We start from the raw sequence: 27,356 nt of genomic DNA, 5'->3' as shown, positions 1-27,356 counted from the left end.
TCTCTCTGATAACTCAAACGTTACACAGCACCTTTTCCAGAAAACAGTCTAATCCAGGTCTTGCCAAGCTTGGCATCCGATGAGAAAGTGCTAAGAAACAGGAGCAGGTGACCAACCACTCTGGGACAGCAGAAATCCATCATTCCAGAAATGACCAAGAAGATGAGATTAGGAGACAAGACCTTGAAAAGAGGTAAGCCTAAACATGCTTCAGGAGTTCCAGGAGAACAGATGCACAAAGAGAAGAGAAACAGAAGGGGTCATCATAAGATAGAACCAGAAAAATGGAACTTGGACTGTAGAGAGATACAGTATACTTTTTCTTTTCTTCCTGCCTTCGTGCCTTCTGCCTTCCTCCTCCCTACCTCCTCCTTTCCTCCTCCCTTTCTTCATTCTTTTCTTTCTTTCTTTCTCTCTTCCTTCCTTCCTTCCTTCCTTCCTTCCTTCCTTCCTTCCTTCCTTCCTTTCTTCAGATTGTTACTTATTTGTCTGGAAGTCCGAGTTGAGGTAGGCAGAGACCCAGCAGTCTTCCTTCTGCTCGGTCACTCCCCCGTTGGCTGCAGTGGCTAGCACTGGAGCAGGCTGAAGCCTGGAGCTGGGCGCTTCCTCCAGATGTGCCATGTGGCTGCAGGGACCCAAACACTTGGGCCATCCTCCGCAGCTTTTTCCAGGTCATTAGCAGGGATCCACATTGAAAGTGGAGCAGCCAGGACTCGAAAGAGCAGCATTGTTTCCAAGAAGGAGAAGGACAAATCTACTCTCAGGAGAAATCACACACACAGAGACAGTGAGACACACAGAAACACACACAGAGAAACACACACAGAGGTCCAGGTTGAGTGCTTTATGTCTTTATTAGTCCATGAATACACAATCCAGGAATACACATTCACTCCAACCATTTCATACTGTACAAAGGAACCAGTTACTAACTCGAGGACAGTTGATCCTAATCACCTCGTGGAATCTAAGGCATGCCACCCTGTGAATCCGAGTGTCCCCCAGGCAGGATCCCAGGAGAGGCTTTGAACTGGCAGGATTCAGAGCCCACCCACCGTTCCCCCAGAGCGACTGACTGACTGACGGTGGTTTCTCTTTGGAGTTCTCTGGCCCCACGCACACTGCCTTGACTTCCCCCACTCGCCGCCCCTCTGTGTCCGCGGCGAGTCCTGGGTTCACCTGCGGGAGAGTGTCTTCTTGTAGTCTCGCATTGCTTTAGCCATGAGAGGGGCGATTTTCTTGGGCGCCTGCTTTCTGGTGCTGCCCCCAGGCGCCCAGGTAGCAAGTCTTGTGCTTGGGCCCAGCTGGGCTGGCCTGTCCGCTGGAGGGGGAGAGAGGCTGCTGTCGCTGTGCTGGGTGCTGCGGGGAGCCCGGTCGCTTCCTGCGGGGCCCGGGGCACGCGGGGCACTCGCTCCTCCTGTTGGCAGCGCGTCCTGCCTCCCGGGATCATCCCCAGCAGGCCCGGGCATCCCGTGGAAACGGATCATCTTGGTCTGCCTGCCTTTGGGCTTGCTGGCGTGTGTAGCTCGGATGACGGCCGTGAGCGCTTGCAGGTGCCGCTCTCGGGCGCTGTGAAGGCGCAGGTACATCTGCCGCCACGACTCCTGCTCTGCCGGTTTCTCACCCTTAAAGTCTCGGTGACAGTGCCTTTTCCATAAGGGATCTGTTTCTTCAGGGAGTTCGGGGTTGTCTCTCTCTGCACGCTGTAGCTCTTCAGGCGTGTGCTGCTCCAGCAGAGGTCCCAGGTGGCTGTGAGGGACTCCTCTCCCAGCAGAGGGGGACGCCATGGGTTCCAGTTCCGGGATGCGCATTTGGCTCTCCGTCATCCCTCGGATTGAGTGCCTGGCACCGGCATAGACTTGCATCTTCGGATGGACTCTGCGACCCGCACATCCAGCGTCTTCCTCCTGCTGGGCTGCAGAGGGCGCTTTTCTCCTGGGTGGGCAGAAAGCCATCCGGTGAGAGGGACCGTCCCTGGCCTGGGTGCTGGGCGCGGCGGCAGGGGCCGAGTCTTCCAGCTTGGCTGCATGGGCCCCAGCCGGCTGCAGCTTCCCTTGCTGGCTGTGGGTCACCTCGGGGCCTTTCTGAACCCAGTCCACTCCTGGACCTTGGCTTGGGGGCTCTGCTGGCTGAGGTCCTTTCCCTCGGAGGGCGGCGGCCCAAGGTCTCCCCGCCTTTCTCTTTTTCTTCTCCAGCTGGTCGTAGGTCAGGTACGCTTCAAAGGACACACTGGGCTGGTGCGGTAGCTCCTCCCCGCCGCCGCTGGGTTGCTCCTCAGCCTGCGGGAGGAGGCCTCCTGACGCGCTCGCCAAAGTAGGAGCTGCCAGTTGGCTGTGTGCGGCCTCGACGTGGGTGGAGATGTCTTGCAGCCCGGGCCGCGGGTCTTCTGGCCCAGTTCCGAGCTGGAAGCTCTGGGGGTGTTGCCGGGTCTTTTCTGCCCGGCTTGCCCGCGAGTCTTTGCGCTTGGCCTTGCCGGGCTCATCTGCAGCCAGCTGCGGGAGGGACCAAAGTTGAGTGCGGGGGCGCCGTGAGGCCTGCTCCGCCGGGACCCCCGAGGCTGGGGGGTTCCCCTTGGCTCCGCCTCTGGAGTTTTCCTCCCGGGACACGCCCCTGGATGAGAGCTGGCTGAGGGAGGCGGGGGGCGCCTCCCCTGCCTTGGCCCTCAGCGGGCCGTTCTCCCTGGGGGTCGACTTGAGGGTCTGGCCCTGGCTCAGCGCCGCTTTGCCCTGGGCTTCTTCCCGGTGTTCTTCCGGCAGGGGGCCGGCGCCATGGTGCGGGGCCCTCGCGGGCCTCTCTGCAAGCTGGCGGAGGCCCGCGGCAGGTGCAGGGTCCTCCTCCTGCCAAGTGGAGGCGTCCGCCGACTCCTGGGACTCCTGGGACTCCTGGGCTGGGCGGGCAGAGCGCGGCAAGGCTGGGCGCGGGCGCGAAGGAGACTCGAGTGTCCGCGGCTGGAGCTCGGAGAACCTCCTGGGCCTTTTGTGTCCGTGGGCAGGCTTGGCGGGCTGGCTGCCGACGGCCGCCCCGGATTCTGGTGTGCCTCTGTCTGCTTGCTCCTCGTCGTCGTCGTCGTTGTCGTCGTCGTCGTCAAGAGCAGCCCACGGCCGCTTTCGCGAGTGGCTGGGTGGCGAGCCTTGCTGGGCCCGCCCAGGGCTTGGCTGCACGCGAGTCAGCTTCTTCCACCGGGCCGCCAGGTCCCTGGCCACGCTGCCCACGATCTCGTGTCTTCGCAAGCCCTTCACGGTCTTCCGCACGCGGGTCTGTGCCAGAAGGTCGGCGGTCATGGGCAGGGCCGAGAGTCTTCTCAGATACTTGCGGAGTTTCCGGGGCTTGGTGCTGGCGGCCAGGCGTGCGTGCAGCCGCCTGACCTCTTGCAGCGGCCATTCTGCCTCCATGGCTGTGGGGACTGGCTCGGGGCAGCGGCTGGCTGGATGCGGGGCGCCGGGGTCTTGCTGAGCGCCGCTGGGCTGGCCTGCTCCTGGGCCCTCGGGTGGCAGGGCCGCGGGTGCAGGTGGTGTGCTGTGCCTGGCGGCTCAAGCGCTCTGGCTGCAGACCCTGACCCTGAATAGCCTTAGGCTCCACCCCCTGCCGGCGCCAGTGGGTCACGCCCTGATTGACGCCGCGGGCAAGCATCTGTCCCTGCGCTGCCCCGCCCACTGCCCGAGGCCCTCACCGCTCCTGATTGATTGATTGACTGGTTTCGCAGTCCGGACCACTGTTAAGGCCGAGCCTGCCCAGGGTCCTGCTCCACCAGTTGTGATGCCCCCTTGGAGATGGGCAACGGGGACTCTAGGTGGTCGGGGAAACGCGCGCCAAGTCCCCTCCCCTCCGAGTGAGAGGCTCAGTGACAGGAACCCGCCCCGAAACTCAGCAGCCCAGGCCCCCATGGAGTCGCACCCTTGGATAGAAGCCAAGGAATTGGGGCCTCTGTGGAGGGGAGTGTGTGCCGTGCACCGGATCAGCGCCTGAGGGCAGAAGTCGGCCCTGTGGCCGGGCGTCCGGGTGTCCGCCACCCCACCCCATCGTGGGAGACAGCGGGCCACTGATCCATTCTTCTTGAGGAATGGGATGGCCCTTCTCTTCTCTCAGATGACCTGAACGTTAGCCCTAAAGCCTGAGCCAGACCCCATCATTCTCCCGCTCCTGTTTGAAAGGGGGTTTAGCCCTCTGCTTTCAACTAGGAGGATGCCATGGGCACCATATCGGCTCCTCTAGCACCCCTCAATGTGGAGTTATTTTGCAACTGGTTCATAGTGTTAAGCATGAGCTTTGGTAACACAGAGATTACAATTCCTTATGCTTTTTCAGTGTTTTAATAACAGGTCCTGTAAGTGTGTTGTGTTTATCGGGCTGTACAGGCTGCTCTGAAATTCGAAATATATCTAGCTAATTCTATTTCTTATTTAAAACAAACGCCCCTTTGCATCTAGTACTTGTTTTATGTTCCTGAGCATGGTTGACACATTTTGACCCCTTTTTTATATGATAAATATTCTTCCTGGATATGTAGTTATTGTTTTTGATAGTTCTAGTGTTTTTTCAGGTTGTGCAGCATTTGAAATTGAAGAATTTCGTGGTAGAATCCATAGAGAATCAGCTAACAAACAAAATAACAAATTAAAAAATTAGAACCTATGGGTATATATGTATATTTTCAAGGTTTTAACCGAATATTAGATGCAGGGACTGCAAAATAGAACTATAATAAAAACTTTTGAAAGAAGAGATGTGTCCTTTTTAACTGTTTTTGAGTTGGAAAGCTTAATGCAAAATTCAGATCTTATTACAGAAATTGAAATGAGTGCATGCAAATTAATCTCCATTGCACCCGTAAAAAGGAAATTAAAAGCACTAATGTTGCATGTGGTGTATATAAAGTGACATTTCCTAAGCATCTTCTGGGCCTAAAACTGGGAATGATATTCAATGCTTCCTTTTCCTCAGGCTACAGTATCATAGGATTCAATTTTGAATCTGATAATGAAGGCATTCTTGTGGCACAATAGCCCACCAAGGAAATGAAGGAAGAAGAAAACAGCCCGACTATTGCAACAGGCAAATGAGACCCCTCGGTTAGATGTTCACTTGTGAGCCTCCTTTCTTTGGTAGACAGAAATTAATTGAGCATCTAATTGTGTCCATTATAGGGGCATGGCATTTCTTCCAGTTGAAAATGACCATTTGTGCGTGGCTCATTCGTAGTTTTTCAAGTCAGAAGATCATCTTCAATGCTAATTTGAATGACATGGGTAGAAAGATGTTGTATATCTGGCAAACTTCACTCCTTTAATTAACAAGTTTTTAAGACCACATTCTGTGTTTCAGATATCCGAAGCCCATCTCACATATTTTACACTTATGTGTTTGAGTAGTGGCTCTTTATCTCTATCTCTTCTCTACACTCACTAAATTCTACATTTCCACCAAACTTGTCTCAAAGTAAAAGGGACACTATTGTTCCAAGGCCTGATGACCCCAAGTGCCAGCAGCCTCACGACTGGTGTGGTAGAAAACCAGTTTTGAAGTGGTCTGATCACCAAACAGAATTCTAACAGACTGAACCATCCTTTAATCTCATCTGGCATAGAGATCAGTACTCTTTGGCAAACTTTGTGATTCTACTCATGAAGACCACGGACAGACTTGATTGGAGTGGGAACAGCTATCCTTCTCCAGGAATGTTATCAAAACTCTGCACAAGCCTCTTTGTTAGGCTGCTTATATTTTTGAAGAATATGGTCAACATTGCTCGAATTTATTTAGCATCCGGAGGTCCATCCACCCCCCGCACTGGAGTTTCCCTTTCCTACCCATCCTGATCACTTGTGCTCACTGGGTTAATGATTCATTATTTAAACAACTACAAGGATTCTAAAAAGAATTTGCAGGGTTGATGTTGTGGCTCCTGGGTTAAACTATTGCATGCGATGCCCCATCCCATATGGGAGCATCTGTTTTTGTTCCAGCTCTTCTGCTTCCAATCTAGCTGTCTGTTAATGTGCCTTGGAAAGCAGTCAAACATGGCCCATGTACCTTGCCCCTGCCATCCACATTGAAGACCTAGCTGTAACTCCTTTGAATTTTGCTATGGTTTGGATACAGGTTTGGGTTTCCTATAAAGGTGGTTGTGTTAAATCATTTATCTCCAAAGTCTTAAAGGAATGTATTAAGTGTCCTAATCTATTCCAATTAAGGGTGGGGTGGTTGAGAATGGATTAAGTTGGTAGGGTGGGGCTTCTATGATGAATCCCATGATGGTTTTGTAAGGAGAAGACCATAGACATAGAGGATAAATATTTGCTCTTGTTCTCACTCTTGCTGTCTCTGTCTTCCATTGCTTTGACCCATGTGATTACAAGACAATGCAATTAGATCCTCTAACTATGGAGGGATATGGAAATCATTAGAAATGGGGCAAGTCAGTGTCAAGTGTAGTCTCTTTTAAAATGTAGATAGTTTCTAAAACTCTTAAGGTGCATTTCAACCCTTGTTTTTTTCAAAGAGCTTTCATGCATGTGGGCTGGGTTAGGTTTATTTTCTGCAGTTTTGTGACTATTCAGCAATTAACATGCAGAATCTCCTATGAGATACACTACTCTTGGTGCAGCAGGATAGTTAATTTATGGAAGGAAATCTAGCTGATAATTGCTTCCAAATGGTCACTAATAGAGTGAGATATTAGACCTGAGGAATTTTGAGCGATATCATTTGTTACTATGTCAGGTCAGCTAATGAAGATTGGCAGTAACCACACTAATAATGTTTTTGGCTAATATGGCACTCAGCTTTTGGCAAATTAAAATAGTGGCTTCTCTCTGATCTGGAGTGGATGTGGAAGAGTGGGAATGGAAAATGAAGAGAGGGAGTTGTTGAAGGAGAGGAGCTCTTGAAGAGTTGACCCAGGAGCCAGGGTTCTGTCCCCAGATATTTGCAGGCTTTAAAACATCCCTTAGCTATTCGGATCCTGAGGGTCCTGAGACCCAGGCTCTCCAGGTAGCTTCTTGACGTCTAAAATTCTGAACCTAAACACCAAGCAAGAGCTTCAGAGTTTGTATATTTATTGTATTTATTTTATTTTTTATTTAAAAAACTATTTATTTGAAAGACAGAATAATGGAGAGGGAGAGGGAGGGAGAGAGGGTGAGGGAGGGGGAGAGGAGAGATACTGAGACCTTCCATCTGCTGGTTCACTCCCCAAATGACCCCAAAGGCCAGGGCAAGGTCAGTCTGAAGACAGGAGACTGGAACTTCATGAAGATTTTCAGCATGGGTGGAAGGGGCCCAAGCACTTGGGTCATCCTCCACTGCATTCCCAGAAGCATTAGTAGAGAGCTGGATTGAAGGTGGAGTAACCAGGATTCAAACTGGGCTCACATATGGGATACCGCTGTTGCAGCTGGTAGCCTAACCTGCTATGCCAGCCTGAGAACTCATATGTTTAGAAACATGGCCCATGGCTGTTTAATATTTATATTTTGCAAATTTGGTTTGGATTGAATTCTATGATGAGTGTCATCTTGGCTATGAGAAAGATAGTAACTTTGGGACTACCTAAATTCCATGAAGTGCTTTCCCTCCTAATACACTAGATGGCACTGTAAGTGAGGCAAATCAAATTAAAAATTTAAAAAAGGAGGGAAAGACTACTAGTCAGTGCTAGTTTTGGCAAATTAGAAAATATTCCATTGTTATCAAGAGTTGTTTTGTCAATATCTTCAGAATGATGGGTGAAAATGGCCAGTGATGAATATCTTAATATCAGTTTGGATATTTGCTTTCAAACTTTGTTTTACAGTGGCCAGCTATAAACTTAAAGAAGGATTTGGTACACAAACAGCCACCCATGGCACATTCATACACACACACGTAAATGCAACAAAAGTTTCCTGAAGCAATACAGAATCTTCCTCCCTGTTATGCATTCTGTGTGATAATTGCAGTTCACCAAACTATGCTGCTTGTAACCAATTAACTGGATTTCAAGACCCATAGTTTGAAAAAAAAATAAAATAAAAAACTGGGGCCAGCATTGTGGCGTAGTGGGTAAAGCTCCTTCCCAGGACGCTGGCATCCCATATGAGTGCTGGTTCAAGTCCTGGCTGCTCCTCTTCCAGTCCAGCTTCTTAATGGTCTGGAAAAAACAGTTAAAGTTGATGCAGATGTTCAGGTCCCTGGGCTTCTGCCACCCATGTGGAAGACCTGGATGAAGCTCCTGGCTCCTGGCATTGGCCTGGCCCAGCCCTGGCTAAAGCAGACATCTTGGAAGTGAACCAACAAATGAAAGATCTCTCTCTCTCTCTCTCTCTCTCTCTCTCCTTCTGCCTTCCTCCCTCTCTGTAACTCTGAATTTCAAACAAATGAATAAATCTTTAAAAGGGCGGGGAGTTATTAAATGAACCTGTCAAGAAGTATCAATAAGCATGTTTTTAAATTTGTCCATTATAGCTCAATAAAGCTTGGGCAGAGGGAAGATTGAACAAAAAAGGAAATTAAGTAATCATCTGGCTGGGAAAAAAATGAAAAGAATTAATTTCTATTTAGCATTTGGCACCATGTCAAGTGTGGTGGGTGACTTGAAATATGTATTTAATGGTATTTGTTTTCTGGAAAGGAGAAGAATTACTTTGAGAAATATGAGAGAGTAATTCAATAAAATACTGTGAAGTTATACCCACAGACCAGAAAAGCATGGAAGCAGGTTTTTAAGTGATTTTTTATGGAATATCTAAGCCTTTACTTGATATGAACTTTCAGTGGTAAAATTACATTTGGACAAAATGTATCAGACAAACATAATCACAAATTAAGTAAGTGGAAGTGGAGCAGCTGGGACTTGAACCAGGACTCACATGGGATACTGGTGTTGCAGCTTAACCCGCTGCAGCACAATTCCACCTCCAACTTGATTCTTCATATTCGTAATTTGGGATTTGTTAACCCTCACTGACTAAAAGAGGCTCTTACAGAGCACAGGTAGGGATGTGCCCCATGATAGTGCAATGACCCTTACACACTTTTAATGCTGTTTCCTGTTATCAGTTCAGTCCCTGAGGATGAACTGGGATTCTAGAAGTAGTCAAATCTGTTAAGAAATTTGTGTTGGGAAATTGGAAGAAGGAATTTTTTTTTAACCACAATTTGGTGTTCCCCAGAGATCCTTGTGTCATGGGCTTATTAATGGATTAAGAATGAACTTGATCCAGGTGTGGTATTTGAAGGTGGGGCCCCTGGGAAGTGATTGGATTTGACTACATTGTGAGGGTGGAGCACATGATGGGATCACAGTGCTTTTTTATAAGGTGGAAGGGCATGCTCCTTGTCTCCCTGTCTTGCTTCCTCACCATGTGATCCTTCCTCTGCACACATCCTGTCCCCCCATCAGAGGACTCTGAAACTCCAAATCTGGGATCAAAAAATCCCTTATTATTTCATAAGCAGTAACAATTTGACCAATACACCTTTAAGTAACAGGACTGTGGCTGGTGTTGTGGGGCACTAAGTTAAGCCACAGCCAAAAATGCAGGTATCCTATATTGGAACTCTGATTTGAGACCTGTCTGCTTGGCTTCCAAGCCAGCTTCCTGCTAATGAGCCTGGGAAGGCAGCAGAGGGTGGGTCCCTGCCACTCATGTGGAAAACCTAGATGGAATTCCTGGTTCCTGGTTTTGATCTGGTCCAGCCCTGTCCATTGTGGCCACTTGGGGAATGAACCAGCAGCTAGAAGATACCCCCATCCCCCATCTGCCTTTCAAATAAATAAAATAAATGTTAAAAAAAAAGACTGGGGCCGGTGCTGTGGTGTAGTGGGTAAAGGCGCCACCTGCAATGCTAGCATTATATATGGGTGCCAGTTCAAGTCCCAGCTGCTCCACTTCCGATCCAGCTCTCTACTATGGCCTAGGAAAGCAGTAGAACATGGTCCAAGTCCTTGGGTCCCTGCACCCATGTGGGAGACCTGGAAGAAGCTCCTGGCTCCTGGTTTCACATCAGCACAGCTCCGGCCATTGCAGCCATCTGGAGAGTGAACCAGCAAATGGAAGACCTCTCTCTTTCTCTCTCTCTCTGCCTCTCTGTAACTCTGCCTTTCAAATAAATAAACAAATAAATAAATAAATCTTACTGGGAAGTCAGTGGAGGATGGCCCAAGTGCTTGGGCTCTGCACCCCCATGGGAGACCAGGAGGAAGTACCTGGCTCCTGGCTTCTGATCAGCCGTAGCAGCCATTTGGGGGGTGAACTAATGGAAGGAAGACCTTTCAATCTCTCTCTCTCTCTCTCTCTGTGTGTGTGTGTGTGTGTGTGTAGCTCTGCCTGTTTAAAAAAGAAAGAAAGAAAGAAAGAAAGAAAGAAAGAAAGAAAGAAAGAAAGAAAGAAAGAAAGAAAGAAAAAAAGAAAGAAAGAAAGAAAGAAAGAAAGAAAGAAAGAAAGAAAGAAAGAAAGAAAGAAAGAAAGAAAGGAAGGTAGGTCTAGGTTTTCAACCCACTCCACATTAAATCTTTGGGGGGAGATCTAAAGAGGGTGATCAAAATGTTTTCCTTTTTCTTTTGCCTTTATGCACTGTCCCAATTTTTTACACAGGCAACATATTATTTTTGTAAACCTAGGCTGGGGGAAGACTGTGTTCATTAATCTACATTGCAAACAATTTTAAAATAGACTTTTGAGACATGTTTTGAAAATGGAATAAGAACATTACCGGTCTGGCACCGTGGCTCACTAGGCTAATCCCCTGCCTGTGGTGCTGCCACACCGGGTTCTAGTCCTGGTTGGGGCACTGGTTCCGTCCCGATTGCTCCTCTTCCAGTCCAGCTATCTGCTGTGGCCTGGGAGGGCAGTGGAGGATGGCCCAAGTGTTTGGGCCCTGCACCCGCATGGGAGACCAGGAGGAAGCACCTGGCTCCTGGCTTCAGATCAGCACAGAATGCCAGCCATAGTGGCCATTTGGGGGATGAACCAATGGAAGGAAGACCTTTCTCTCTGTCTCTCTCTCTCTCTCTCTCTCTCTCTCTCTCTCACTGTCAAACTCTGGCTGTCAAAAAAAAAAAAAAGAACATTACCTGCCTGGGGACTACTTTGAAGGGGTAAACATCCACTTAAATATAGAGTAAGCCTTCCTTTTCCATAGATTCTGCATCTGCAGAAGATCCTGTATCTTCAAATACAAATATGCAGGAAAAAACTTTCATCTAGACTGTGTGTATAGATTTTTCCCTTCATTGTTCCATAAACAAACCAGAACAGCTCTGTACAGTAGCATTTACACTTCATTAGGTATTATGATAATCTAGAGATGGTTTAGAGTGAACAGGAGGATTGTGTAGGTTATATGCAGGTACTACACCACTTAGTATATACGGGACTTGGCATCTGTGAATTTTGGTATTTGAGGGGTCACCAAGGATACTAAGGAAGGAGTCTATTAGACCTGACATATTTGTTTAAGAGTCAGTCATTGCTTTTAAAAATTAGACTTTAGAGAATTTTTATGATTACAACCAAATTGAGCAGGTGAATACAGAGACTCTCTGTGCACCTCTGCCTTGATGCAGGTGCACTTTCTCCCACTATCAACATCCCGCACTAGAACGGTACATTGGTTAAATCAGTGAAGCTACACTGACACAACATTATCATTCTAAGTCCACTTTACAATAGGGTTACTCTTGGTGCAGTATACTCAGTGAAATTGCATAATGGCATGTGTATTTGTCATTACAGTATGATGTAGAATACTTTCACTGCCCAAAAAAATCTAGCAGTATGTTTTTTATCCCTCCCTCACTCCCCCACAGCCCCAGGCAACCCTTGCTTCTTCCCTTGTCTCCATAGTTTTGCCTTTTGTAGATTGTCGTAGAGTTGGAATCCTACCATGGGTAGCCTTTTCTGATTGGTTTCTGTCACTTGGTAAAATGCACCTAAATTTCCTTCATGCTTTTTATGTCCTATTAGCTGGGTTCTTTTAGTGCTGAGTAATATTCCATGGTCAGAATCAGATACCACATTTACTTGTCCATTCACCTACTGAAAGACATGTTGTTTCTTCCAAGCTTTGGAAATTACTAATAAAATGCATAGTGCTGGTTTTTGTGGACATAAATTCATTTGGGTAATACCAAGGATAGTGATGGCTGCATCAAAAAGTAAGAATATATTTAGTGTTGTAAGAAACTTCCAAACCACTTTTCCAAAGTGGTGTACTGGCTTGCATTCCCACCAGCAGTGAATGAGAGTTTATCTTGCTTGACATCTTAGCCACAATTTAGTTTGGTCCGTGTTTTGGATTTTCACTATCCCAATTTGTATGTAGTGGTATTTCATTGCTGTTTTAATTTGCCATTCCTTAATTTCATTTGCTTATTTTTGATTTGCATATCATCTTTTGTGAAGTGTGAGTTGATGTTATATTTGCCTTTTTAAACTTTTTTAAAAATTGTTAAATTTTAAGAGCTCTGAATATTTTCAATAGCAGACTTTTATTAGATTTGACTTCTGCAAATTTTTTCCCCAGTCTGAGTCAATACTGTTTGTGTGATCTGTGCTATAAATTCAAGGGTTGTAATATTCCTTCCATCTGTCTTTTCTTCTGTACTTTTGAGAACCCTGACTTTTATTTATTTTAGACTGAATTCAGAGCAGCAACTACCTTTTTTGTTTTAACGTATTTATTTATTTATTTGAAAGGCAGAGTTACAGAGGCAGAGAGTAAGAGAGATAGAGAGAGGGAGGGAGGGAGAGAGAGAGGGAGGTCTTCCATCCCCTGTTTCACTCCTCAAATGGCTGCAATGGCTGGAGCTGAGATGATCCAAAGCCAGGAGCCAGGAGCTTCACCAGGGTCTCCCACTTGGGTGGCAGGGCCCAAACACTTGGACCATCTTCTGCTGCTTTTCCCATACCATTAGCAGGAAGCTGAATGGGAAGAAGAGCAGCCAGGACCCCAACCAGTGCCCATATGAGATGACATCATCACAGGAAGTGGCTTTACTGCTTACGCCAGAATATCAGCTCCTATAATTTTGTCTTTTAACAGAAGAAAAAACATCTGAAGCAAAGGATCAGGGATAGGAATGGCGATATTATACCCATTTAAATTACCAAATTTAAAAATAGAATAAAGACATTCTTAGGCATGTAAATTCTTAGTAACACTTATTTCTCATGAATCTTCACTCAAGAGAACATTTGCTATTAAAACAAGGAAGTTCCCAGGGGATCTGATGCAGAAAGGTGTCCACACATCTGACAGGTGTTAGAGTCAGCTGTCCATCGTGGAGCAGAAGGGTGGCAGCTCCAGGAAGGCCACCCCTGGAGCACAAAGGTGTCATGAGCAACTTCTCTGATGTGCTTTGTGGTATGGAAAGTGGTTTGACATGTATCAGTGCCATAACTAGCAATAGTAATCTGATAAAAAGGAACTAAGTATTCAATCCAAGAAAAATAACATTGTACAGAGTAGAAAAATAACCACTGGAGTTTTTGTTTCTGCAGTGAGACTATTTGCATGGGACTAATAATATATAATCACCGAATATTGATCTAATCATAAAGGAAGGATAGGGAGAGAAGAGTGTAAGTCAGTTTAATTCTCCTCCACCTGAGCAGATGTGAATGCTTAACATTCATACATCATGAAACAGTGATATGTAATTTAGAAACTGAAAAGAAATATCTAAATAAACAGGTACAATAATTGAGGTTGGCACCTCCAGGGAATGAGACTGAGGCACGGGGTAGTGAAATGGAGTAGGTACCTTGTTTTTCTTCAAAATGTTATAGTCGTATATTATTTTCAGTCTCAAAAAGGACTTTTTAAAAAATAGTGACATGTTTTCTGACCTGGTGGTTATTTATATTTTCATCTACTTGAAAGGCAGTGTGACAGAGGGGGAGGAAGGGAGGGAGGGAGGCAGGGAGAGAAAGAGAAAGAGAGAGAGAAATGCTTTCATCTGCTGGTTCACTCCCCAAACAATCGCAGCTGGGCCAAGCTGAAGAAGCCAAGAAGTCCATGCTGGCCTCCTGTGTGGTTGGCAGGGGCCCAAGTACTTGAACCATCATTCACTGCCTCTCAGGATGAAGTAACAGGAAGCTGAATTGGAAGCAGAGTAGCAAGGTAACAGTCCTTGGGCCCCTACACCCTCATGGGGGACCCAGGAGAAGCTACTGGCTTCTGGCTTTGGACAGGTGCAGTTCTGGCCTTTGCGGCCATCTGGGGAGTGAACCAGAGGGTGGAAGCCTCTCTCTCTCTCTCTCCTTCCCTGCCTCCCTCTCTCTCTCTCCATTTGCCTCTATGTAACTCTGCCTTTAAAATACATAAATACATCTTTTAAAAAAACTATGCATGAATTTCAATTTTTTTGCACCAAAATAAACTTACCTTTTAATTTCATTTTCCAACTGCCAGCCCAGAATATTATATCCTGCAAAGCTATCATTTGTGAATTAAGGTGAAATAAAGACTTTTCATAACAAATAGAAATTGAAAGAATTTGTCGCCACTCGTCCAGCCCTGCAACAGATGCTTAAAGATGTGTTACACACAGAAACACAGAAACACGGTCATCAGTATGAAAGAAGATAAAGGAAGGAAACCTCACAGCAAAAGATCACAGGGAATTCAAAGCATATATTAGAACTTATCTTTGGCAAATGGCAGGGCAAAGTTACCACTTTTCATTAGTCACATTGAACGTTAATGGCCTGAACTGTCCAGTTAAAAGACACTGATTGGGATTTGCTTCTTAACCTGATGCAATTTTAAATGATGCTTAATTTTGTTTTTAAATTTCAAATCCTAGCTCTTACCCATACATGGAACAACAATGAAATTGTACATGTAATTCGCCACTTTGCTATACTAAGATTGTTCCAGGGGTACTTATGATGTACTTTTGAATTTTCTATACATGCAATAATGACATTTGCTAGCAGTTTTATGTCTTCCTTCCCAATATGTATTCATTTTGTATCCTTTCTTTGTGTTACTGCACTGTCTAGTAATTCCACCATAATATTGAAAAGTAGTGGTGAGAAAAAGACACTTCCCCCTTTCTCCAACTTAAGGGAAAACTGTCCAATTTCACTATTAAAGCTGGTTTTGGTAGATATTCTTTATCTAGATGAGGAATTTCTCTTCTGTTCCTTGTTTGCTCAGTTTTTTTATGCCAAATATCTTCTACAAACGTTGGTGTAATCATTTAACATTTTTGCAGTTTGTGTAGTATGTCCAATTTATTGATTTTTTTAAATGCTGACAGCCTTGCTTACGTGGGATAAATACCACTTGCTTGTACTACATAAAATTGTTGGATTTTTACCTATTATTATATTGCTTTCTATTTTTATTTTGCATCTTTGTTCATGTGAAATGTTTTTCTATAGTTTTCCTTTCTTAGAAGTTTAACAAGTTTTTTATTAAGGTAATGCTGATTTCACCAATTGAGTTATAAATTATTATCTACACTTCAGATCTCAAGAGGAAATGGTAGAGAGTTGTCCTTTTTTGTACTTGGAATGTATGGTAGAATTCAACTATGAGTTACCCTTGCCTGATATTTTCATTCCTTTTTTTTTGGTGGTGGTGGGAAGAAGTATGCATCTTTGACTCAATTCTTTTAAAGGAAATGGGCCTTGACTGATTATATTTCTTTTTGTGTATTGGCAATTTGTGTTTCAAGCAATTGTTCTGTTCATTTAAGTTATCAAATTTTTGTGCATAGTGATTTTAGTAGCCCCTTATTATCCTTAAGTTTCCATGGAACATTAATGTTCATTTCCAATGATGGCCACTCTTTGATTTCTGATACTGGTAATTTCTGTCTTTCTCTTTTCTTAATGAGCATGGAGAGAGGTTTATGAATTTGTTATTTCACTGAAGTATCTTTTGGTTTTGCTGATTTTCATATATTATTTTCCTATTTTTCAATATTATTCATTTATACTTCAATTTTCATTCCTTTTCTTTTTCATGCTTCAATTGTTCTTCTTGCTACAGTTTCTTAAAATTTATTATCTGGGAACATTCTTCATGTGTTTTGTGAACATTCACAGTTTCAGGTGTTTTTGTTGTCCAGACTGTGGTCCATCCATGGAAGCTTGATCTTGTTGGACAAAGAATTCTGTAAATATTATTAGACCAAAGTAATTGATAAGGCTATTAAAGCCAAATTTATGCTTCTGGTTTTTTGCATTTTTGAACAGCCAATTAATGGAAGATTGATGTTCCCAAATATAATAGTGGAACTTTCTCTCTCTCCTTGAAATTTTGTCAATTTTTAAAAAATATTTATTTATTTGAAAGTTAGGGTGTCTGGGTAGAGCAGGAGTGGGGAGAGACAGAGAGCACACGCGCATGTGCAAGAGAGAGAGAGAGAAAGAGAGAGAGAAACAGAAAGAGAGAGAGATCTTCCATTCACTGTTTCACACTTGAAATGGCTGCAATACCTGGAGCTGGGCAGGCTTAAGCCAGGAATTCCATCCTGGTCAACCACGCCGCAGAAAGACAGAGAGATGGATTGAGAGGGGAGCATCTAGAATTCCAAACAGCACTCCAAAATGGAATACAGGTGTCCCAAGCAGTGGCGTACCCTGCTTTGCCAGAATGCCCACCCTCATTCTGTAGGTTTTTGAAGTGTATTTTGCAGTTCTGAATTTAGGTGTATACACAAATTTGCTAGGTTTTAAAGCAATGGCTGCCTAATCATTAAGTAATCTTCCTGTTTGTCTCTGATAATTTTCCTTGTTCTGAATTCCATTTATCTGAAATTAGTGTAGTACCTCCAGCTTTCTTTCAATTAGTTTTAACATATCTTTTGCTATCGCTTTATTTGAACTTGTCTGAATCAGTATATTTAGTGAATGTCCAAAAGACAAGATGTAGCCGAATATTGTTATTATACTCACTTTGTCAATCTTTATCTTTTAATGAATATATTTAAACGATTCACATTTAAGCCTTTAAATAAGAAGATGGTTTTCATCCTATTTCACAATGGTTACTGTTCCTCTTCCCTGTCATAGCTAATAAATGATGTTTCTAAGCCCTCAAAAAAAATTTTTCATTTTCCAAGAACTTTTGGAAGCAGCCCCATCCATTTCAGGGGAATTTGAAATACCAGATCACTAAACATAGCACAGTAACACTGTGAATAAAGGTACAAGTTGATCCAGTTTGAGTACGGATTTATTATGGCAAAATTTTCCTTTGAAGACCTCTTTATCCTCAGTGCTGGTCCGAGTGCCTGACTCCAGGTGGTTTATTGGAGCTTATCTCTGATTTTGTGCAGGGGCTGGGTGGGACTCAGCATGAATTAATGAGAGGAGCAGGTAAGTGCCTGTGAGGCCACAGCTGGTCTCTGACTCTTGAGTTTATCTTATAATCACTCTCCTTAACCTGGTCCAGATACTGCAGTATGAATATTTGTTGCTTCACGCTTCTAAAGAAGAAAAGCCCAAGGAACTTGGCAGTAAGAAGTCCCATCATAAAGCAGGATCTTGATTCAAATCATTATCCCTTAAATTTAAAGTGGTGAAGGCAGCTTTAAGAAGAAAACAACAATGGAAAACAGCTTCATGTACCCTTAGAGACTTCCAACTGCCTGCCCAGAGTTCACCGTTGTAAAAGCCCGGTGCTGTATCTGCTTGTGGCAATTAAAATTTTCTCTCTGTTCACAGTGCAAGGTTAGGATGGAAGCACGCTGAAAAAAACTCATCTTGATTTTGCATTATTTAACACAAGGAGGGTATGTTCTGTTACAGTTCTTTGCAGAGGCGATTCCTCTTTCTCTGCTCTCCATTTTCCAGACACATCTTTTCAAGAACAATGAATAAATTTCAAAATTTTTGGAGTTTAACATTTACAAAAAATTGAGCAGAATGTAGATAATTTCCATTTAGTACAGTTTTCCCTATTCTAATTTTTTAAGATTTATTTATTTTTTGTAAGGCAGAGTTACAGAGAGGCAGAGGCAAAGAGAGAGAGAGAAAGAGAGAAAGGTCTTCTATCTGCTGGTTCACTCCCCAGATGGCCACAATGGCTGTACCTGTGCCCACCTGAAGCCAGGAGCTTCTTCCAGGTCTCCCATACAGGTGCAGGTGCCCAAGGTCTTGGGCCATCTTCTACTGCTTTCCCAGGCCATAGCAGAGAGTGAGATTGGAAATGGAGCAGCTAGGACTCGAACCAGCACCCATATGGGATACCAGTGCTATAGGAGGCAGATCTACCTGCTATGTCACAGTGCTGCCCCCCATTCTTAACATCTTGCATTCTTGTGGTCATTTGTGATAACTGATGAGCCAATACTGGGGCCAGTGCTGTGGCATAGCCAGTAAAGCCACTGCCTGCAGTGCCTGCATCCCATACAGGCACTTGTTCAAATCCCAGCTGCTTCACTTCTGATCCAGCTCTCTGTTATGGCCTGGGAAAGTAGTATAAGATGGCCTAAGTCCAGGTGCCTTAGCTGTAAGCTGGATCAAAGTGGAGGTGGGACTTGGCCTAACCCACTGTTCCACAATGCCTACCCCACTATAGGTATTTTAAAGGTCATATGTCAAACAAGAGACCTGCCTTTAATGAAGTGTGAAAAATTCAGCCAAGAGGATACATTCTTGTGGGTTGGAATGAGAGGCAGAGAATGCTTTGTAGAGAAGATGATGTGAGCTGGGCTTGAAAGATGTGTGGAACATTCCATCCAGACATGCAGAGGAGGAAGGGGCATGATAGGCAGAACTAGGAAATAAACAGCAAGACCAGAATTCAAATATCTGAGAGAGAACTGGTGAGCAGACAGTGGAAGGTCCTGGGTGCCAGCCCTTCTAGTCCCACAGGATGATCTTGGGGGACCTCAGCGCTGTTAATAGCTTCCTGTTCTTTACTGCTCACTCTTCCCCACTGCTGTGCACTATTCTTCCTAAAGTCCCTTCTGTGACTTTGTTAACAGCCTCACCATGGTGGCTAGTCCTGCCAACCATATCTGGTTCAGGTCCCATTCAAGCTCTAAAAGTGCTTTGTTCACTTTATCCATTAGTTTAGCCAACACAGGGACAGGAAATCCCCTATTTTAATCTTTAAGTCAAATTTCTGGATCCTGGAAAGATTTCTCATCTGCATTTTATAGTTCTTTTTTTATTAAATCACTACGTGTTACACCACACTAACCAAAAGTAATTTTTTATAAAACTGATTTAGTTTTTTTTTTTATCTATAAAATGAAGACTAAGACACAGTGTAGAAGCCTGGTGAGACTTTAGTAAACTTCGGAGTGGACTGACTCTGGTCAACTGGCTGTGGTTTGCAAATTCATTAAAACTAGCTGGGGAGAGAGAAATACTTTTCAAGGTCACTGGAAAGAATTATGAGACCTTTTTTTAAAAAAAGTTTATTTATTTATTTAAAAGAGTTACAGAGAGAGTGAGAGACAGAGATGTTCTGTCTGCTGGTCTGAAGAGTTAAAATTGTATATGTGCGGGTGTAAAAAGTTAAGCTTAAGCTTACAGGTTTAAACCTTCCTGGTGCAGCTGTGAAAATAAGACAGAGTGAAGTAGCACCTTGACAGTAGGGAGCACCTTTTTGGAGCACTTGAGACTCCATTCTGGGAAAGCTCCCCCCCACCGTGAGACTCTGGTCTGAAACTATGATCTCAAATGGTCGGACAATAGCAGTGCACTACATCACCCTTGGCAGAGCACAAAAACCCCCTAGCATGATTGCTCAAGCTTAAAAGTAGAAAGGTTGCACCTGGGTTACCTGGGCTAATAATGAAGATGTGATTTGTCTATGTCTTAAGATCATAATTGCTAATTGTAAGATTTTAGCAACCGCTTAGCAACCATGTATTCTCTCCCCCCTCCCGGTTTTGCGGTTTTTGCCTTTATAAACCCTATACTTTAGTTCCTCGAGGCTCCTCTGTCTTGTATGTTCAGAGAGCCCCAACATGTTGGATCAATAAATCTTTAACCCTTTGCTGGTTGCATGAGAGAAAAGTCCCTTGGAGTTGTTCCTCAGGCGGTGGGCGTTTTTGGACCCTAAGGTTCACTCCCCAAATGACTGCAACAGCTGGAGCTGGGCCAGGACCCAGGAGCTTCCTCCAGGTCTCCCAAGTGAGTGCAGGGGCCCAAGGATTTGGGTCATCTTCCACCACCTTCCCAGGTGCATTAACAGAGAGCTGAATGGGAAATGGAGCAGCAGGACTGGAACTGGTGCCCACATGGGATGCTGGTGTCCCAGGTGTCAGCTTTATTCGCTGTGCCATAGTGTGCCCTTATGACATCTTCTTTAAAGAAAGTTCAAATTTTCCAACTGGCCTGAATCTGAAGCAGAAAAGAGGGTATAATAAAAAGGAAAGCTTTTCTTTTACTTTCCAAGGTTTGAGTCAAACAAGAATCCTTAATCTGAGGTCCTTGGACAAACCTCGGCAATTGTATGAGAATTTGTGCATATTTGCACATGTGCACACTTTTCAGGAGAAAACCACTTGTTTTAACAAGAAGCTAACAACTAAAAATTAAGCCCTAGAGAATCTCTACCTTCAGAAGATTTTGAGACAAAGCCCTTATTTCCAGCATGAAAACCAGTTAAACTGAGCAGGCTTACTACTGACAAAATGACAGTAAACAGCAGGTGTTGTGGCACAGCAGGTTAATCTGTTGCCTGGGCTGCCAGCATCCCATATGAGCACAGTCCTGGCTGCTCTGCTTCTAGTCCAACTCCCTGTTAATGTGCCTGGGAAAGCAGCAGAAGATGGCCCAAATCCTTGCATCTCTGCCACCCATATGGGACATCTGGATGGAGTTCCAGGCACCTGGCTTTGGCCTGACTCAGCTCTGGCTATTGTGACTATTTGGGGAAGAACCAACAGATGGAAGATCTCTCTTCTGTCACTCTGCCTTTCAATCAATAAAGGTAAAATCTTTTATAAATGACAGTGAAGGACTGATGGTGAAGATGCCACTTACCGACACAAGAACCTTTCAGTAAAATGTATGAATGACTAACAACTTTCCAAAAAATACTACAGCTAAGTGGGCACTTTCTTACACTCAATTTCCTTAGTGATTTTGTGCAACACAGTTTTGTCATTTTTTAAAAAATTGATTTCTTTGAAAGGCATAGAGACTGTGACAAACAGAAATCTTCCACCCACTGGTTTACTCTCCAGATGTCTGTAAGAGCTGGGATCTGGCAGTCAGGAGCCAGGAACTCTGGCTGGGTCTCCCAAGTGTGGGTGGCAGGGATTCAACTCCATGATCCATCAGCTGCTGTCTGCTCGGATGCACAGTGGAAGGAAGCTGGAGTCAGGGAGAGGACCAGGACTCCCACCCAGCCACCCCTGTCAGAGACACGGGCATCCCAAGTGATGTCTTTTTTTTAAAAGATTTATTTTATTTATTTGAAAGTCAGAGTCACAGAAAGAGGTAGAGACAGAGAGAGAGGTCTTCCACCTGCTGGTTCACTACCCAGATGGCTGCAACAGCCAGAGCTGTGCCAATCCGAAGCCAGGAGCCAGAAGCTTCTTCCGGATCTCCCATGCTGGTGCAGGGGCCCAAGCATTTGGGCCATCTGCTGCTTTCTCAGGTGCATTAGCAGGAAACAGGAAGAGCTGGTCTTAAACCAGCACCAAGTGATGTCTTCTCAGTTGTTTCAAATGTCTGCCCCTCAACACGGCTTTGGAATTTCCTTCTGAGCTCATGACACATTCTTTGGAATTGCCTCAGTGATGGCAATTCTTGCTCTTTGGGGTTGAATTTGCGTTGAATTAATTGCCAAGTGTTATCCAAAATGAATACTAGTGAATAAAGAGGTAATTAAATTAGACAAATAACCATTTTTGGCTAAAATTAGTAAAAATAAATCATGAGTTTTTTTAGTTGATTTATTTATTTGACTGTAAAGCAAGGCCAAGAATGTTTTTGAATGATGGTGACATCATTAGAATGAGTATGTATCTTTCAGAGAACTATTTTTTTTAAATTTTTTTGTCTTAAGCATTCATTTTATTTATTTGAAAGGCAGAGATTACAGAGAAAGAGAGGGAGAGACAGAGAGAGAGAAATCTAGAACTGGCTCCCATATGGGATGCCAGCATCAGAGGCAGCAGCTTTACCCACTATGTCACAGTGCCAGCCCGAGACAACTGTTTTGACAGGTAATATTTGGATATAGTCAACGTTGATGAGGTTCCTGATTCTGTAGACAACCCTTGAATATACTAGTTTTTATCTAACATGCTTTCACATGGGCATACTCTTTGAATTGAGTCTTTTGGGACTTGTAATATTTGTTGGCCTTTATTTTTTTATCTGGAGTTAATCTTTCTTTTCTTCTGTGAAACTGGCAGTTACATTGAGGCAGCCAATGCTTTGGAGCAAGAAACTAAACTTGGGTTATGACACTTTGAAGTGTGTGACAACATTGACCTTGAAACTATCATGATGGAATATGAGAGCTACTATTTGTAAAATTTCAGAAATATCCCAAAATCATGAAGAAAGCTTCAGACACAGGTAGGTGGCTTTTCTAGAAAACATGCTTCATCTCATTCTTGAGAGTAGGCTCTTTCTCATCTTGCCCCCAGACCTTCACTGAAAGAGTAGGCCAGAAAGATCATGCCACCTCTCTGAGATCCAGAGTGGGACCATTTATACATGATCATCTATATATTCATGCCCCTTTAGTCGGGTTGGTATTTGTTTAAGGAATATATCTTTGAGGGCAATGAAGCAAAACTCCAACATAGCACAGTTACTTTTTAGAAGACCAACATTAATTTCTGCAGAGATGGAGGGAACCATTGGCAGGGGATAAGAGATAGAAAACTTTCTTGTTGGGAAGACCTCTTATCTATCTTGAAACTAACATGAAAATGAGTATTGGTGAAGCTACTAGCTCATGTATAGATAATGAAATGCTTTTGAAAGCCATCAATCCAGATAATGATCAACACACTGTAATGACTCACTGTAGGTTAGCAGTCAAGGAAGCTGGCAGGAGGAGAGATCTAAAGTGAGGGATGATGTTTTGCCCTAATGTTGGCTTAGAAATCTGTAAGTGGGGGAAGTAATTATAAACTGAGGAAGATCATTGTCCTATTTATAGGGAAGTTGTTAAGCCACAAGACTTTAACACTTCATAGAGGGACCAGGAAACCAAGAGGAGCATCAATTAAAAATAGCCAGAGCCAATGGGGTCTGAGAGGGGCTTTAGCTGGGTTCCTTCCTGATGTGGGGTGAGAGCGAGGCTCCCTTGCCTGGCAGTTGCTGCATCCGAGTCTTGAGAGAAGACATCGACTCCTAACCACAGAGCTACTAGCACTGTTATTGACATGGTCTGATTTCCGGAAGGCACCCTCTCATCTAGCTTGGCGCCCACTTGCTCCTGTGATCCTGGGAACACTGTCTCTACTTTAAGGTAAACTGGCAGAGTCTAACTGCCAAGTGTTCTTTGCTAGACTCATGCAATCATCCTGGAAACCCACATCCTCTGGAGAGATGGTGTCAAGTTCATGAAGATGTGATTAAATGAAACCTGCAAAGCTAGCCCGTATTGGAGTTGCCAGCGGGGTCACCATGTGGAGGAGAGACCTCTGGGGGTCTCTGTCTGTGTGGACACATTTAGGAAGCTCAGCCCTTTCTCTTCTTCAGTGATTGCTCCTCTTTCTAGATGAGAATAGTTGACAGCCTCAGGATCTCAAAAGGCTGCAGGACAAACTTTAAGAACAATGTACAAAAAAAAATCACCTTCTCTCTTAAATTCTTTTTTTCTTCCTTCCAATTTTGTTTTGCCACAGCAGAAAATAATTTACCACCAAGAAGTGGTGGGAAAACCAGAAGGTAAAGTGAATGGCAATTCCTCTTACTCCGCTCAGCTCCAGGAGTTTGTGGGAGTCCTTTCCAGAAGACTCCCCAGTGCAGCTCCCTGTTTCTCCCAGTAATCCCTGACTGAACACGTGGCCCTGAGCTGCCCTCCTACTATAACTGTCCAGGTGTTCAGCCAATGTCTGTCTTGGGTTTTTTTAATTTAAAAAAAAATGTCTTATTTGAACGGGAGAGAGAGAGAGAGAGAGAGAGAGATCTTTCATCTGCTTTTCCATTCCCCAAATGGCTGCCATGGCCAAGGGTGGGCTAGAACAAAGTGAGATGCTTCTTCTGGACTTGGGCCATCTTCTGCTGCTTTTCCTTGCATGTTAGCAGGAAGCTGGATTGGAAGCAGAGCAACCAGGATTCAAATCTGCACATGTAGGATTCTTGTGCTGTAAACAGCAGCTTAACAAACTGAACCACAGTGCCAAACCCATAGAACTACATGTTGGCCAATATAGTGAGCCTACAGGGAGGCTGATCCAGTGAGGAAGTGGGCACAGATCCCTTGAACTAACCCTACATTTCCTAACACAGGATGATTTGTATAGATGCATATAGTATGTGATAAATGCAGGGCTTTTTGTTTGTTTTTGATTGTTTCATGTAGGGAGGTAAAGAAAATTGTTACTTCATCTTGGCGACAAGCAAATTTCAGCTGAGCTCCAGCATGTGCTATAGACCAGTTGGAATATTCTTCATTCTTGTCTTAACTGCTATGTTTCATCCTTTATGTCTCAGTCTACTCATGTTATCTTCAGGAAAATGTTCCCTAGCCCCAGTTTGGATTGAATTTTTTATATTATCATTAACCTGTTATCTTAATAAAGCAATCTAAATTCAGAGTTGTAATTTATTTTAATTTCCTCTCCACTAGACTCTAATCTAAATAAGAACAGGAATTTTGTTTGTTTTATTTGCAGAGCCTAGTATAATAATGTATTACACAGTGTGGATTTTCTTTTTTTTCTTTTTTTTTTTTTGACAGGCAGAATTAGACAGTGAAAGAGAGAGAGAGAGAAAGAGAGAGAGAGAAAGGTCTTCCTTTTTCCATTGGTTCACCCCCCCCAAGTGGCCGCTAAGGCTGGCGCGCTGTGCCAATCCAAAGCCAGGAGCCAGGTGCTTTCTCCTGGTCTCCCATGTGGGTGCAGGACTCAAGGACCTGGGCCACCCTCCACTGTACTCTCAGGCCACAGTAGAGAGCTGGACTGGAAGAGGAGCAGCCAGGACAGAATCTGGCACCCCAACTGGAACTAGAACCCAGGGTGCCGGTGCCACAGGTGGAGAATTAGCCTAGTGAGTCTTGGCACCAGCCCACAGTGTGGATTTTCAATATCTAATGTACACTGCATGAATTAATGAATGGGAAAAAGAAGAGATGTTTATATAAAAAGTATTCATATATATTTCTCTCATTTTATTTTTCATATTATTTAAGGATACTGAAAATCCAGGCTGCATTTTTTTCATATGAAAGATTACTATAATTTTCTTTAAAATTGCTATAGAGTGCTTACTGAGAAAATGATATGTAAATTAAATGTATGAAAAATAGTTAGAGGACTGCAAAAATCTCTGCAATACAATAAATGGAATCACTTAGACCATCAACAGTTGGGTGGGATCAAGAATGCTATATTTTGAGGTATTATCTCTTTACATTTCCTAAAAAATCCTGAAACAGAGCAACAGAGATGTACACACACACACAGACACAGACACACACACATACAGAGAGAGAGAGAGAGAGAGAGAGAGAGAGTCATCCACTGATAAACTCCCCCAAATGCTAGATGCCTGCAAAATTTTGCGGGCAGAAAAAGAGTCAACAGAAATAACTGGGAGCTCAATCTAGGTTTCCCACATGATGGCAGGAACTCAATTACTTGAGCCATAACTAGTATATCCCAGGTCTTTATTGATAGGAAGTTAGAGTCAGGAAACAGAACCAGGAATTCAACACAGGTTCTTCAAATTTGAACATGGACATTTTAATTACAGGTCAAATGCTCACCCTTGATATATTCACTTTGTATTAAAAATACTTACAATATACTTATAATATACCTTTTGGGAATTTACAGAGGAGAAAATGTTGTCTTGGGGGATATGAAATTCTTAGATTGTTAATACATTGAATAAAACAGTCATTTGATAAGAATCATAATAAAGTGACTATATAAATTATATATAGAACTATATATTAATTATATATGTAATGGATCTTAGAGACAAATAGTCAATTTCAGTTACAAATGATGAAAAATTTACAAATAAACATAAAGGAATTTCATGCCAATTCTCAGGATAATGATAAAGGAAATGTACTATATCTAGAGCTATATTTTGAAATTCAAAATTAAACAAAATTTTAAAATCCTCTGGAGCTCCAAAAATGGTAAAAATATTTCACCTGGAAAGGAAATGGAGAATGGTGGCATAAGAGGGTTCTGAGAACCTATGAAGAGGAAAGTTGCCAGGAGTTCATAAAATTTTATATTAAGTTGATTATGTCACATTGAAAAAGCCAATCAAGGTAACGTGATGCTCATAGTACTAAGATTGGCCTATACCAGGATGCTGATAATGTATAAAGGTGATACTAGTAATTGAAAATAAAGTAAGGCTGGCGCCGTGGCTCACTAGGCTAATCCTCTGCCTTGCGGTGCCGGCACACCGGGTTCTAGTCCCGGTCGGGGCGCCGGATTCCATCCCAGTTGCCTCTCTTCCAGGCCAGCTCTCTGCTGTGGCCAGGGAATGCAGTGGAGGATGGCCCAAGTACTTGGGCCCTGCACCCCATGGGAGACCAGGATAAGTACCTGGCTCCTGCCTTTGGATCAGCATGGTGCGCCGGCCGCAGCGCGCTGGCCGCAGCGGCCATTGGAGGGTGAACCAATGGCAAAGAAAGACCTTTCCCTCTGTCTCTTTCACTGTCCACTCTGCCTGTCAAAAAAAAAAAGTAAAAGGAATGCACACAGCATGATATAAATTATAGTATTTTACTGCAACTAGTATTCAGCATTATAATACAGGAGCCATAATAGGGTGTAAAGCAGATATAAAGGAATTTATTCAACAATAGTCCAATCATTACAATTGAAAAAATATGGAGATATAAAAGCAAACATTGGATCAGCATTATGGTGCACTAGATTAATCCTCTGCCTGAAGTGCTGGCATCCCATATGGGCACTGGTTCTAGCCCTGGCTGCTCCTCTTCCATTCCAGCTCTCTGCTATGGCCTGGGAAAGCAGTAGAAAATGGCCCAAGCACTTGCACCCCTGCACACACATAGGAGATCTAGAAGAAGCTCCTGGCTCCTGGCTTCGGATTGACAAAGCTCCAGCCATTGCAGTCATTTGGGGAGTGAACCAGTGGATGAAAGACTTTTCTGTCTCTCTCTCCCACTGTCTGTAACTCTACCTCTAAAATAAATTAGATCATAAATATTAGGAATGTACTAGCCTGATGACCAGTTCTTGGAGGACAAGGGGCCTCATGGATAACTGCAAT

At 43.9% G+C, this 27,356-nt stretch overlaps 1 protein-coding gene across 1 annotated transcript; it reads right to left on the bottom strand.

Annotated features, from left to right (window-relative positions):
- Positions 1-388: 388 nt before the first annotated feature.
- Positions 389-26,004, bottom strand: LOC100339926 (elongin-A). The gene has a single exon (XM_070058244.1). It carries the CDS (start codon positions 3,390-3,392, stop codon positions 1,176-1,178), a length of 2,217 nt encoding a protein of 738 aa, XP_069914345.1. The 5' UTR covers positions 3,393-26,004; the 3' UTR covers positions 389-1,175.
- Between the last annotated feature and the right edge of the window lie 1,352 nt (positions 26,005-27,356).

This window comes from Oryctolagus cuniculus, chromosome 15 (genome assembly GCF_964237555.1).
Source record: "Oryctolagus cuniculus chromosome 15, mOryCun1.1, whole genome shotgun sequence".
NCBI classification, from domain to species: Eukaryota; Metazoa; Chordata; class Mammalia; order Lagomorpha; family Leporidae; genus Oryctolagus; species Oryctolagus cuniculus.
This window is presented reverse-complemented; position numbering and strand designations above follow the sequence as displayed.